At 45.0% G+C, this 13,251-nt stretch overlaps 1 protein-coding gene across 1 annotated transcript in view; it reads left to right on the forward strand.

Moving 5' to 3' along the window:
• The window catches only part of ANKDD1B (ankyrin repeat and death domain containing 1B), a 37,756-nt gene extending 25,136 nt beyond the window's left edge, over positions 1–12,620 (forward strand). Inside the window, 6 exon segments of the mRNA XM_036309463.1 lie at positions 1,269–1,311; positions 1,314–1,366; positions 4,424–4,522; positions 9,288–9,383; positions 9,922–10,123; positions 12,363–12,620. Of these exon segments, the coding sequence (XP_036165356.1) occupies positions 1,269–1,311; positions 1,314–1,366; positions 4,424–4,522; positions 9,288–9,383; positions 9,922–10,123; positions 12,363–12,502 (633 nt within the window). The 3' untranslated portion in view covers positions 12,503–12,620.
• The last annotated feature ends 631 nt before the right edge of the window (positions 12,621–13,251 follow it).

The following is a 13,251-nucleotide window of genomic DNA, read 5'->3' on the forward strand; positions in this document are numbered from 1 at the left end:
GCTGGCCTCTGGGAGATGCTCCTCGCAGATACGCGGTGGGGACGGGTGCTCACAAAGAAGGGATTCTTTCTGGGAAGGCCGACTGACTTCTTTTGGAGACTGAGTCTTAATCTTGAGAAATAAAATCCGAGGAATGAAATTTAGAAAGTCATTGAAGTTCCTGGAGAAAATGAAATCTGTGTGGTTTAAACATTTATATTTGCTATGTGTCTAGAGATGCCATTCTTCTTGTATTAAATTCATCAGTCTGGGCAAATGATGAAGCTGCTGTCAATAGGAAGGAGAAAGATCACGTTCCCTCCTTCAGGAACAATCTTGTTTTTCTTTTGAAAGTCAATCCTTTAGGCTGATTTCGGTTTTCTGAAGTTTGAATTGGCTTTGGTAAAACTTACAAAGGTTCTCTGTGCTGGAATTAGATGGGAAACATTCCTCTATTTTTCACCCTGTTTTTCTTTCCTCCTGTGAGAATATTATTTCCTCGGATCTTGCTTAACCATTACTATTTATTGTATTAACTCCAGAGAAGCGATGTGCTTTCAGCCACGGCTGGTAGTTTTGGGAGAAGGGCGTTGAGGAATTGGCCCGGAACTTGCCTGGCCCATCCAGAGATGCTTCCTTGTCCTCAGGAGGGGCTGGGCCCCAGCAGGGCCGGTGGTCCAGCAGGAAGGACACTGCCCGCTCCCTGGGAGGGGGGATACTTGTTCCTCCTCTCTTTTTTTTCATGCTCAGTGTGTCAAGAGGGAAGGTTCCTCCTGAGCAGATGGGGCCTGTGCAGAAAGCCTTCCCTTCACATTGCCCCCTCCAGCCCCATCTGTCTCCCATTTCCCTTGATCACCCTCTGCCCACTCCCACATATGCTCTCCTGCTGCTCTCTACTTTCCTCCAAAGCCCTTACCATAACATGTAATTGTATATTTATTTTGTGACTAAAAAACAAACAAGCACCACTTAATATTTGCTTCCCCCACTAGATTGGAAGATTCCTGAGAATGGGCCATGATCACCACTCAGTCCCTAGTGTCTTGAAAAGAGCCTGGGCTTCAGGGTATAGTTCTAGAATGAATGAAGGGGGAAGCTGGTCGCTGGTGAGCAGGTTTGCTGCCCAGCCTTGGGATGGAGATGACTGCTGAGCACGGACTAGGGGTCATCCCTGTGCTGGGCAAGTCGGTACTCAGAGTATTAGGAATTGTCTGCAGAAATGAGTCACTTTTTTATATGAAGGAGGAAGCCAGAATGTTTGTATTTGAAATTTTTGTTTCTTTCTGTAGCCTAAGGCGTCCGCCCTTCGTTTAGCTGTTATCAACAACCACATCGCCTGGTCAACAGCTTAATAAGTGCACAGCATGACACTGACGTCTTAAATCAGGTAAGTCAGGCAAGTCAGAACCTGGAGTGTCTCATATGTTCCAGCACAGTGTGTGTTTAGGGGTAGTTTTGATCAAGTTCAAGGCGCTCTAAAATGTCCTGAGAGGAATGTGCACATTCTTTTTATCCTTGTTTTCTCTGTAACCTGCACACAAATACTTCATCTTTTTCAAACACACAAACGGGGCTCTGCCACTACATTTATTTAATGGGCCTGGCGTTTCTGATAGATGATCAGTAGCTCAGAGGTAAGTTCCCAGAGGCTCTTTAAATGAAAAGCTCCGCCCCCAGTTGAGATGTTGTCATTGGGGGCGAGGGAGGGGAGGTGCTTTGCCACGAGAAGGAAGCTTTGTTTCTATAGTATAGACCAGGGGTGGGCGAACTTTTTGACTTGAGGGCCACAATGGGTTCTTAAACTGGACCAGAGGGCCGGAACAAAAGCATGGATGGAGTGTTTGTGTGAACTAATATAAATTCAAAGTAAACATCATTACATAAAAGGGTACGGTCTTTTTTTTCAATAGTTTTATTCATTTCAAACTGGCCGGATCCAGCCCTCGGGCCGTAGTTTGCCCACGGCTGTTATAGACAGTATTTTAGCCCAGAGGCAAAATCTTGGAATAAAAATCACCATGATTTCAATCCACGGGAGCAGCATCGAATACCCCATAAAAGGAATCCATTTCTGGCTGGAAGTGGACAGGTGGGGGTGGGAGAGTGAAGAGGGTGGGGATGGGCCTGCCCTCAGGCGGCTGCCCTCTCCCAGGAGCTGCTGGGAGGGAATGGGAAGGGAAGCTCTCCGGAGAGGAGCCCTCCCAGAACCCTGAGGCTGCCTCTTCCCAGAGAAGCCTGGGCTGTGCCCTGGGGTGGAGCCGGCCAGGTGGGTGGGCATGCCAGCTAACCTGCTGCACATCTGTCCACCGGGGCACCCACTCAGATCTGTGTCGTCTCCTCGGAGCTCACCTGTGCCCTGAGCTGATGGAGACCATTGCCCTTCTGTGCCTCCTTACCCGGGGACCTTCCTCCTTCCCCATCTTCTATCCCAAAAGTTTGGGGGAAGAAAAGCTCCTCTTGTTCTTAAATATACGTATGTGCTCAGCTATGTTAATGCCCTTTCCTACTAGATCCACTCCAGAGAAGGAGGGTATGCTAGCTACCATCCAGTTATAAAACCAGACTTGATTGTTTTAATTTGTTGTTAGACCAGGAATGCATTTAGTATATGAAAATAAGAAAACATAAATAAGCTAAAAATTTATAATTTATTTGTAATCTCCCCAAAGAAGGAGAACTCTTGTTAGCATTTTGGCGCATCTCCTGCTTCCTAGACTTACAGCAGCACTGTCACATGAGATTTTACGAGGATTTGACGTTTTACACGTGTGTCTCCCTTCCACGTTGGATAGGCCTGCGGTAGGTTTGTCAGTGTAAGTGCAGTGTCTGGGGTGATGATCCCCCTGAGGGGCCCGCAGCCATCCAAGAGTCTTTAATAAGTGCACGTTGATACTAATTATGGGAATGCCCTACGCACACTGGCCTGTGCACTGGTAGGAAGAGTACTGGGCTCGATTATTGCCCAGCTGTGTAACCTGGGGAAGTTGCTTCCTTTCTCTGGTTTAGGGGCGGGGCTACATCACAACCAACATTCTGTCCCAATATTTTAGAAACGTTTCACATCAGCAGTACTTTGGGTGGTAGATTAAGGTGGGTGGCTGCTCATGACTTCAGATATTCTTTGAGACACTCTCATCCTCTTAATAGGAAAATGATTGTTCCAGAAAGAAATGAGAAGTCCTATAGTCTCTTATATGTTACAATGCAGGAAACTTACAAAATAGAAGAGGATGGAAAATAAAAGTAACTTCTGATCCCACTATCTAGATATTATCACTCTTAAGATCATGGATGTACTTTCTTATATAAATTTATATACATATAAATTTATTGAGCTCAGCTAAATAAAATGTTGTTTCCTTGTTTCCTAAGGCTTTTAATGTTAAGTATTTTTTCCATTTTAAAAAATAATATTTGAAACTATTTTTTATTGCGGCAAAATATGCATCACATAACATTTACCTTTTTAACCATTTGTAAATGTACAGCTGAGTGGCATTAAGTATATTCACATTGTTTTGCAACTATCACAACCATTCATCTTTCCCAAACTGAAATGCTATTTCTATTAAATAGTAACTCCCCAGACTCCTCCCCTCAGCCCCTGGCAACCACCATTCTACTTCCTGTCCCTATGAACCTGACTGTTCTAGGCACCTCATATTGAAATCACTTTTTAAAAACTAACTTTAATAGTTACCTACCATTCCAATATATGGGTATTCCATAGTTCATCTAATGCAGTGGTTCCCAATGTGGGGCACATGCCCCACAGGGAGGCAATTTGATTTTGAAGGGGGGCAATTGGAGAATGAGTTATTAACAGTGAATTTTGTGCATTTCTTATGGTTCTAGAGGCCTCATATACAGTGTGTAAAAATATATTGTGACATATTTATGCATTTCAGCTCTCTATTATATGTTCTGAAACTTTATTTGCTATTTTTTCATGTCACTTCATATTATTATTTTTTTAACAGTTTCTTAGTGATTTCTTCCTCAGTACTTCAACTGTCCTTTCATTCTTTTATTTTTTTCTTTCATGGATGCCATGTTCTTTGGAAGCTTGTTTAGACCAAGTTAATGGCCTTTTAGGCTTCCTCCACGTGAATAGGAGTTTACTTTTTGAATAATAAGAATTATATGTCACGGGGCGAGGGGGTGGCATCAGGATATTAGAGATGCTTAGGTGGGCATGGCCAGAGAAAGGTTGGGAACCACTGATCTAATGAGCCTCCTTGTTAAACATGCAACTTCCTATCCGTTTTTCACTGTCATAAACAGTACTGCCATGAATGTCCCCTGCGCGTACTTAAGAATATGTGATCTTATCTGTTTTTCCTGATGTTGATATAGAACACTATTTTCCCTTTGTCTTGTCACTATGCAAGTTTTTCCCCTTCTTAACAAGCTTGGCTCACAGTTTTGAAATTTCTCATGGCAGAGGCAGCAGACTGCTTTGCACGTAGCTGCCGACCTTGGGAACGTGGATGTGGTGGAAACCCTGCTGAAGGCAGGCTGTGATCTGAAGGCTGTGGATAAGGTAACTTCATGGACTTCACTCTGCAGCTGCGATGGTTGCTGAGAACGCCCTGTTGGCTGGAGGCCTTGAGCAGCAGCATAGCCTTTGTGAAATGGACACAAACTAGAGAAACCTTTGTCTTGATAATCAGTAAAGCATCCCAAGATAAATCAGTAAGATTTTTTACTCTGAACAATAAAATGTGTTTTTAAAATTCAAATTATTTATTAATTTTTTGAAAAGATTACAGATTCACATGGTGCAATATATATAATTAGTAAAGGTTTGACAGTAAAAATTTCCCGCCCACCCCTGTCCCTGTTTGTCTGGTTCCCATACTACCCTTGACATATGTATCCATTATCATACATTTCTCTGTTCTTTCTAGAGTTTCTTTCTGCATAAGTAAGCGAACATAAATATATTTTACTCTTCTTTTATTCCTCTGTCCTTTTTACACAGTGGTGATATACCTCTACATATTGTTCTGCATGTAGCGTTTTTGCTTTAACAATATAAAATGGTGATGGTCCCATATTAGTACGTGGAGAGTTCATCCTTTTTTACACAAGTGCATAATACAGTGTGGTATGGACATATGGTAATTTAGTCCTCAGCTGATGGCCATTTAAGTTGTTCCTAAGCTTTTACTGTTATAAACAGAGCTGCAATAAACATACTCATGCATGTCTAAACTTTTTATTTTAAAAAGTTTTTAAATGGTAAAATACACAAAACATAAAATTACCATCTTGATCATTTTTAAGTGTGCAGTTGAGTATTGTTAAGTACCTTCTCACTGTTGTGCAACCAATCTCTAGAACCTTTTCATCTTGCGAAACTGAAACTCTATGAACAACTGCCCATTTCCTCCTCCTCCCTTCCTCCCTACCCAGGCCCTGGCAACCACCATTCTACTTTGCCTCTATGAATTTGACTGCTCTAGGCACTTCATATACGTGGAATCCTACAGTACTTGACTTTTGTAATTGGCTTATTCACTTAGCATAATGTCCCCAAGATTCATCCATGTTGTAGCATGTGTTAGAATTTCTCTTATTGTATACTAGAGGCCCAGTGCACGGATTTGTGCACTGGTGGGGTCCCTCGGCCTGGCCTGTGGGAATCATGGACCTCCACACCGCCACAGCCCAGCCTTACCCGCTAGCTCGTTGGGCTCCAGTCTGCTGTCCACGATGATCCCGCACAGCACGAAGTAGTGCACGAAGTGGCATGTGGCCAGGGAGGAGCCCAAGCCTGAGCCTGGGCTGGGTGCCAAGCCACTCCCGCTCATCCTATCCCCGCTGTGCCTGGGTACGCAGCGGGTGTTGGTGGGAGAAGCTCATGTCATAGCTGTGCTCGCCAGCCATCAGCCCGGGCGTCTGATGCCCATCTGTCAGCTGAGCAGAGCTCCAGCTGTGGGAGTGCACTGACCACCAGGGGTCAGCTCCTACATTGAGCATCTTCCCCCTGGTGGTCAGTGCGCGTCATAGCGACCCGTCAGTTCCGCTGTTTGGTTGATTTGCATTTTAGGGTTTTATTTGAACATTTGGGTTGCTTCCACCTTTTGGCTATTATGGGGACTTGTTTGATGAAAGAATGCAGGCTCAGCCATTGGAGGGTAGTGGGATGACTGTCCATGAGCTTTACTGAATGATGGAAAAGCTACAGACTGCTGGTGGCAGCCCTGTGAGTTGCTCACACACGCCATCTTCCTTCAATCCTCACATGTCTTCTGTGAAGGGGACAAAAAACCCTACTTTTTAAGACAAGATTTGAGAAATGTTAATGACAGCAGGGGTACACACATAGTAAGAGCCTGTCTTCAAAGCCACGGCTCCTGGCTGCTCGATTGTCCGGTGCTTTCCCGTCTTGTCTTCTCCCAGACAGTTCACCAGCTCGGCATATCCCTAATTCCCAGTTCAATCACCCTACTCTACTTCTGAATCACACATTTTACATTTTAGGATTGAAAGTAGTGATATGCTATTTTACTCTTCTCTGTATGCCACTTTTTTAAATTAACTCTTTTTTCTGATAATAAAAATAATACAGTTCCTCTGTCGACAATCTGGAAAACATAGAAAGGCATAAGGAAAACACAACCACCCATAATTCCATGACTTAGGTGGCACCTCACGAGTTGTAGCTCATTAGCTTCTAATAACATTTAGGATTAGTATTAACATCCAGTGTTAGTATTTTCCTATGCTTTCTTTTTGTACTTTATTCTACTCTTTCATTAATATATAACACCTCCAGGGCAACCTTGGGGGGTGGAGAATCTATATAGCATTGCAGGGACTTCATGTTGGGTCCCTTGGTGATAGTGGACTGGCTATTTGAGTAAACACTGTTAATACTACGTCTTGACTTTGTTTTCAGAATAGCCCACAGTTTACTAGACCTCACAATTGATTTCCCCAGATTTTCCTTCTCCTCCTCTTTCTTTCCTCTCAGGGCCTAGAATATAGTTGGCACCAAACACATTGAATTAATAAATAAAAGCTACCTTTTCTATCTGCTCCCACAATTTTTACCAAAGATAAGTGACTGTTTCCGACTCAGTTAAGACCTGGATGGGAAAAAGGAGCCAAGGTTTGGTATACATTTGACTTTCCCAGAAGCCTGTTCTCTGGGCCTGAGCTATCCCAAGGCTCCCCGGGGCCTTCCACCCTCAGTGGCGTAAGTGTTTGGATTTCCACTCCAGCACTCACGCCGGGGGAAGGGTTTCTTTTTAAAAAATACATATTTTTAATGACTTCAGAGAGGAAGGAAGAGGGATAGAGAGATAGAAACATCGTTGATGTGAGAGAATCATTGATAGGCTGCCTCCTGCATACCCCACACTGGGGATCGAGCCCTCAACCTGGGCATATGCCCTTTCCAGGAATTCAACCGTGAACTCCTGGTTCATAGATCGACACTCAACCTGGCCATGCTGGCCAGGCCCAGGAAAGGTTTTCTATGAGCCTGAAAACTGGCTCTCAGAATGCTGCCTTCCCCAAATAGGCTAATTACAGTGATGCAAATGGCTTTACAAGCCAGAATTTAGACAATGTATACTTAGAGGCTTGCTAAATGCCTGCAATGTGCAGTTCTTCCTAATTTCATTACTGTCTCTTTTGATTAGAAGGTGATTACTTTCAGCCCTAATTTTTAGGCTCACCTGGGTCTTAGTGCCTGCCCTAACAGCCAAACCATTTGGGTTGCTGGGAGTTGCAAGTAGTCAGATGTGAGAGAATTATTGAGATAAATTTCTGGATCCCTAAGCATAGAAACATAGGTTCCTGTGATTGGAACTTCTTCTTGGGTTATGTCTGACTATTCATTTTAATTTTTGTCAGGATTCTTGAGCAAATTTTTCATGGGTCATTGGCAAAACAAAGGGAACTGCCCCTTTTTGCTCAGGAAAATAAAATGTATAGACGTCTAGATTGTGTACTGCATAAAATCTAGGGGAAAACATCTGGAGTACACTGCTTGCAAAGCTGTGTGCCTGGCTTTGAGCCATATCCATCCTGACAAAGGCGTGCCTTCTGTAATTTATCTAAGGTACCATATCAGCTCCAGGCCACTCCTGCCCCAAATTATGTCTAGAATAGCCCTTATTTATCAGACTATTTGGTTAAGATTTCCAACCTCATCCTTGGTTAGAGGCAATATGATATAATAGAAAACAAATTCTAGTTAGGAGCCCAGCAAGCTGAATTCTGTGCTATGAATTAGTCATGTTGTCATGAGTGATATTACTCTTAATAAAATCTAGCCCTTTTCTGTCTTATTACCCTTCTTAACGCACGGCTTCTGCTTCCTGGGCTAAGGTGGCTGTTGAAGCTCCTACCGCCATGCCAGCATTCCACTCAGGAGGAGGAAAGGAAGGAGAGTGATATCCCTCCTGTATTTAAAGATACTTCCCAGAAGTTGCATGTACCGCTGGCCAGAACTCAGTACAAGGGAGACTAGGAATTGTTTGGAGTGGCCAAGTGCCCAGCCCAAACCAAGAGGTCTCTTCCTATAGAGGAAAGGAAGGAAAGGCTATGGAAGCGTGGGGGCATGGCCGCTTACTAAAGCCTCTGCCACAGGTCGAGTCTGCCTTTGGAGGAGAAAAGGTACAATCATGTAATTTATTTGCTGAGCACATCCCAGGGCAGTGAGCCAGGGAGAACCCGGGGGGTATTGGAGAAATGTTTGGGTTCTCATTGGTAGAGCATGTGTGAAATATTACTTGTTGATCGTGAGTCCCTAGCCCAAACTCTTTCCCTTGCCCAGATGACCCAACACCAGACACGATCAATATCTAGCATTTCTTGGACAATTTACATGTGTCATGCATGACATGTCCTAAGGGCATTACATACATTATCTTATATACCTCTCACCACGACACCATGAAGTAGTTATTGAGATGGAGAGCAGCTAAAGACTGGCCCAAGTTCACCCTGCAAGGAAGCAGTAGGGTTAGGATTTGAACCCAGGCTCCCTTGTTCTAAAACTAGAGCTCCTACCTACCCAGTGGTTCTCAACCTTCCTAATGCCGCGACCCTTTAATACAGTTCCTCATGTTGTGGTGACCCCCAATCATAAAATTATTTTTGTTGCTACTTCATAACTGTAATTTTGCTACTGTTATGAATCGTAATGTAATTATATATGTGTTTTTCCGATGGTCGTAGGCGACCCCTGTGAAAGGGTCGTTCGACCCGCAAAGAGGTCGTGACCCACAGGTTGAGAACCGCCTAGTAACTAGGCCATCCCACCTGACACTTTCATTTTCAACTTTCAGCAAGGGAAGACTGCCTTGGTGGTGGCCTCCCAGAGCAACCACAGCCTTGTTGTGGACATGCTCATAAAAGCAGAAAGATACTATGCCTGGAGAGAGGCAAGGAAGGACGATACATTAAAAATGCATTTTTTGTGGTGACATTTCCTTAGCCAAGGCATCACCTCTGTTTTCTTTGGGGGTGGGGAAATAGTGGGTTGCGACAGAAGCAAGGGACACAACACTCACTGTAACATCCCTCACATTTCCTGTGTCAGGCAGACAGTACTCACATTCTGAGAACAGCACGGTAGTAATGAATCTGACAGTCTGAAAAGAAAACCCCAGGATAGACCTAGAGGGCTCTCGCCTGCAGGGAGGTGTTGCAGTGTCTGATGGACCTGCTGAGAATAGCTCCCTAGTAAGGGAGTAGTTGCAATAGTGCTCTCTTGTGGACATTCTGATAACAGCATCCTGTTAAGGGATTCGTTGTTTTTTTGTCTCCATCTTGAATGACAAAAATGATCCAATGATACATAACATTGAAAAGGTAGTCCTGGTTACCCCCTTACCAGTTATATCTGAAAATATTTGCTCTGAAATAAGGCAATAAGCAGAAAATATCTAAAATCATTTGATACCATTACTTTCCATTTAGAAGCATGGTGAGAGCCCCAGGGACGCACCAACCAACTTTCCTCTGACATTCAAGCAAGATCACAGCCAGGAGACCAGGCATATTGACAGTCTCCTCTGGAACCTGGCTTATCGTCGGCTGAAGGCCAGCGAGTGACAGAGGCCGGCCCGAGCATGGAACTTCACAGATGACCAGATCAGAGCCATCGAGGAGCAGTGGTCAGGTGAGCACCCCCAGGTGATGTGGGCAGAGGCGTTCAGTGTTGGGAACAACAGTCCTTCCTGGTGGCAGATCTTCCAGGTAAGTGCCAGGGACACAGACTCGGGGCTCTCTCAGAGGATGCCAAGACTCCAGCTGTCAGAACTAGTGAGGTCACGTCAGCTGGAGTCCTTAGTTTTGCTTTTTAATGATTTGGCCCAAACCTAGGAAAGATAGAAAGCTTGTTTGGCATTAATCAACCAATTAACTTTATAAACAAAGAAGCCAACACTTTCCTTGGGAAAACTTTCTACTTATAGCAATTCCCATATGTGGGTATCATGAGATGTGAACAAGCCCCATGCTATCGTTGACTTGCACCGCTGATTGCTGGGGACTGTAGACACAGAAGCACATCCCCTGACCCCGTGCTACTTGTACCACAAGTGATGGTGCTTTTTATGGCTAATTCTGGGACACATTTTCATGTGAAGAAAAAGGGAAAATATTGAATATTGACTATAGTTTCTGAAAAGAATTCTTTGTTATTTCTCCTTTGTTGCTAATTAGACATATATGTTCTGTGAAGTCTTTAGGAAAGTTGTCTTCTGGAAAGCGCTCTTGGCCTAAAGAAATGGTTTGGAAATATAGTGTGCCCTCTGAGTACTTGCCATCAGAGTAGGGGACGTTTAAAATGTTTCAGGCCAACACTGCAGAGTGCCTACACGGGGCCTACCTCTGCCAGGTGAGGGTCCATTGGCTCAGTAAGCCATGGCACATGTTCGATGCAGTTTGAACCCTCGTTGGCATGATAACAGTAACATTTACAATCCACTTATATTGTGATTCCGGTAGTGGCACCAGGGAGTTGGTGGACTTTTGAACAGAGGCATGGCAAGTTAATGATGGTATTTAAGGAAAATTAGTTGGGCAAGGGCAAGATCAGAGGGTTCACCTAGGAGTACGTTCTTTATGTGCACAGTTCACTCTCCCTGAAACACAGGTCCCTCCAACAGTCTGTCCCATGAACTTCCTCCCGAGCTCAGGCCCAGCTCCTGGGCACACACTCCACTGAGCCAGAAGCCTGTCCTGTGTTTGACTGTGACCTCCTACTGCAATGGCAGTGGCTTCTCATCTCCACATCCCAGCACATCCCCCACACTTCTCAGGGGTCAGGTATCCAGGGAGTACTTGCCGGGGTTCAAGTCCCAGCATCAAGAAGGGTTCATGAATCTGGAAAAGGCGCTGAGCGTAGATGACATAGAAATCCAGAGACTAATAAAGAGTCCCGAGAAGAGAGATAATTTTGAAAGGAATTGGGGGTCAGAGAATCTTCAGCTAAAGAAACGGAAGAGTCCCTCCTTGTCTAGGACCCTTGTTTTTTATTAACACAATTTGTCCTAAGGCAAGGTGGAGATAATACACTTCAAAGGGTAAGGTTTCAAAGGGTACAGGGTCCATTGTCAGAATGGGGGAATAGCCTATGGCTGTTCAGGTGTTTGGCCAGTAGGAGGCAATAACATGTAGATTAAGATGCCCTTTAACTGTCTGGCAGCCACAATCAGTTTCCTATTCAGGTTTGGGGAAATGCCTTTAGCCAATCCCAACAGATGACTACATGTGTGACTCAACCCTATTGAGTCCCCAAGTCTCATCAACCTTTTGATGAAACTCTTGAAATTATGACATGCTGGAATTGGTCTACGGCAAGTACTAGTATTTGCCCAGCACTCACTGGTCCAGAGAGGGGAGGGAATGCAGACATCCACCAGAAACTGGAGTGGCAGGTTGCTACCTGCTGCTGCTCAGAGTGTGGGTAACGGGCAGCAGCAGCAGCAGCAGCAGCACCCGAGAGCTTCTTAGACATGCAGGTCGTCACCCCAGACTGACTGAGTCAGAACATGCATTTTAACAAGATCCCCAGGTGGTATAGGCACTTTAAGTTTGAGTTTAAAAAGCTCCAGGTCTCATTAAGATTGTCCCTTCCCGCAGGGCAGGGATGTGGCTGTGAAATCTTGAGTCCGCTCCTCTGGGCTGTGTCAAGCACAGCGGGTGCATGGCCAATGCTGGCGTGAGTCCCCACGCTGGTCGCCCTAAAGCAGCACCAGTGGGGGCAGCTGGAAGGGCTCTCCTCCCCTGGGGCTTTGATCTAACCATCACCAGAAGAGCAGCCGCAGAGGAGTTCAGTTAAGACTTGAGATCCCAGGCACAGAGACAGCAGCAGCAGGTGGTGTTTTGCCTCTGACCTTGTGTGTGTGGCACAGGACAGGACAGCTTCCGTGAACACGGCCACAGGGCTCTGCTCATCTGGCTGCATGGGGCCCTGATGATGCAGGCCGCGCCGGTCAGGCACCTGTACGAAGACCTGGTCCGCACAGGTTTCCAAGAACTAGCTGGTGAGTGACAGTTTTCAATAGATACACACTCCTGGTCCCTTGAAATGTTAGGGGACCGTTGGCAGAGACACTGCCCTGAACAGCAACGGTCCCAGCTTGGGATTCACTGGGGCTCAGTCAGCATAGGCAGCTTCTTTGGTGAGTGACTCAATGAGTACTTGTTCTGTTTTTTCAGTCTTCAGTGTTAAGTGGGCATTTGAAAAAGTACAGGAGTATTTTTGTCTATGTGTGTGTGCGGGGGCGGGGGGGGGGGGAGGAAGGAGGGCAGGGAGAATAGGGGAGGTGACAGGGGGACAGGAACGCTGAACTAGGTCATAAGGATAGTTCTCCACCACCAAGAATTGTCTCGCTCCAGATGCTACTTGGCCCCTGTTGGGATACGGCAAGTTAGTGCGTTTGAAAATGTTATCTCCAGGTTGAAAGAAAAGAGCAGGCAGCCTGTTGCTTTGCCAGCTGAGGTTAGTGCTAAAAATTACTCTGCCAAAGATTATCTTATCAGGGAAGATGCTTTGAAAACTTACCAATAAATTAGGTGGTGTTATAACTTACATGTAATCATAACCATTCATGCAAAATATAGCAACATCTGCCATTTTTTTTCATGATTCGGCTTTACCTGAAGCTGAGACCATACTTCCACAAATCAGACACCTGATCCAATATTGAGTTTCAAGTATAAGGAATAGTGCCTGGACGATGCCTACTTTCCATGACATTGTCCTCATAGCACTGGGGAAGTGTATCCATAAGAACTCCC

The sequence above is a fragment of the Myotis myotis genome, unplaced genomic scaffold, assembly GCF_014108235.1.
Source record: "Myotis myotis isolate mMyoMyo1 unplaced genomic scaffold, mMyoMyo1.p scaffold_m19_p_5, whole genome shotgun sequence".
NCBI lineage: Eukaryota > Metazoa > Chordata > Mammalia > Chiroptera > Vespertilionidae > Myotis > Myotis myotis.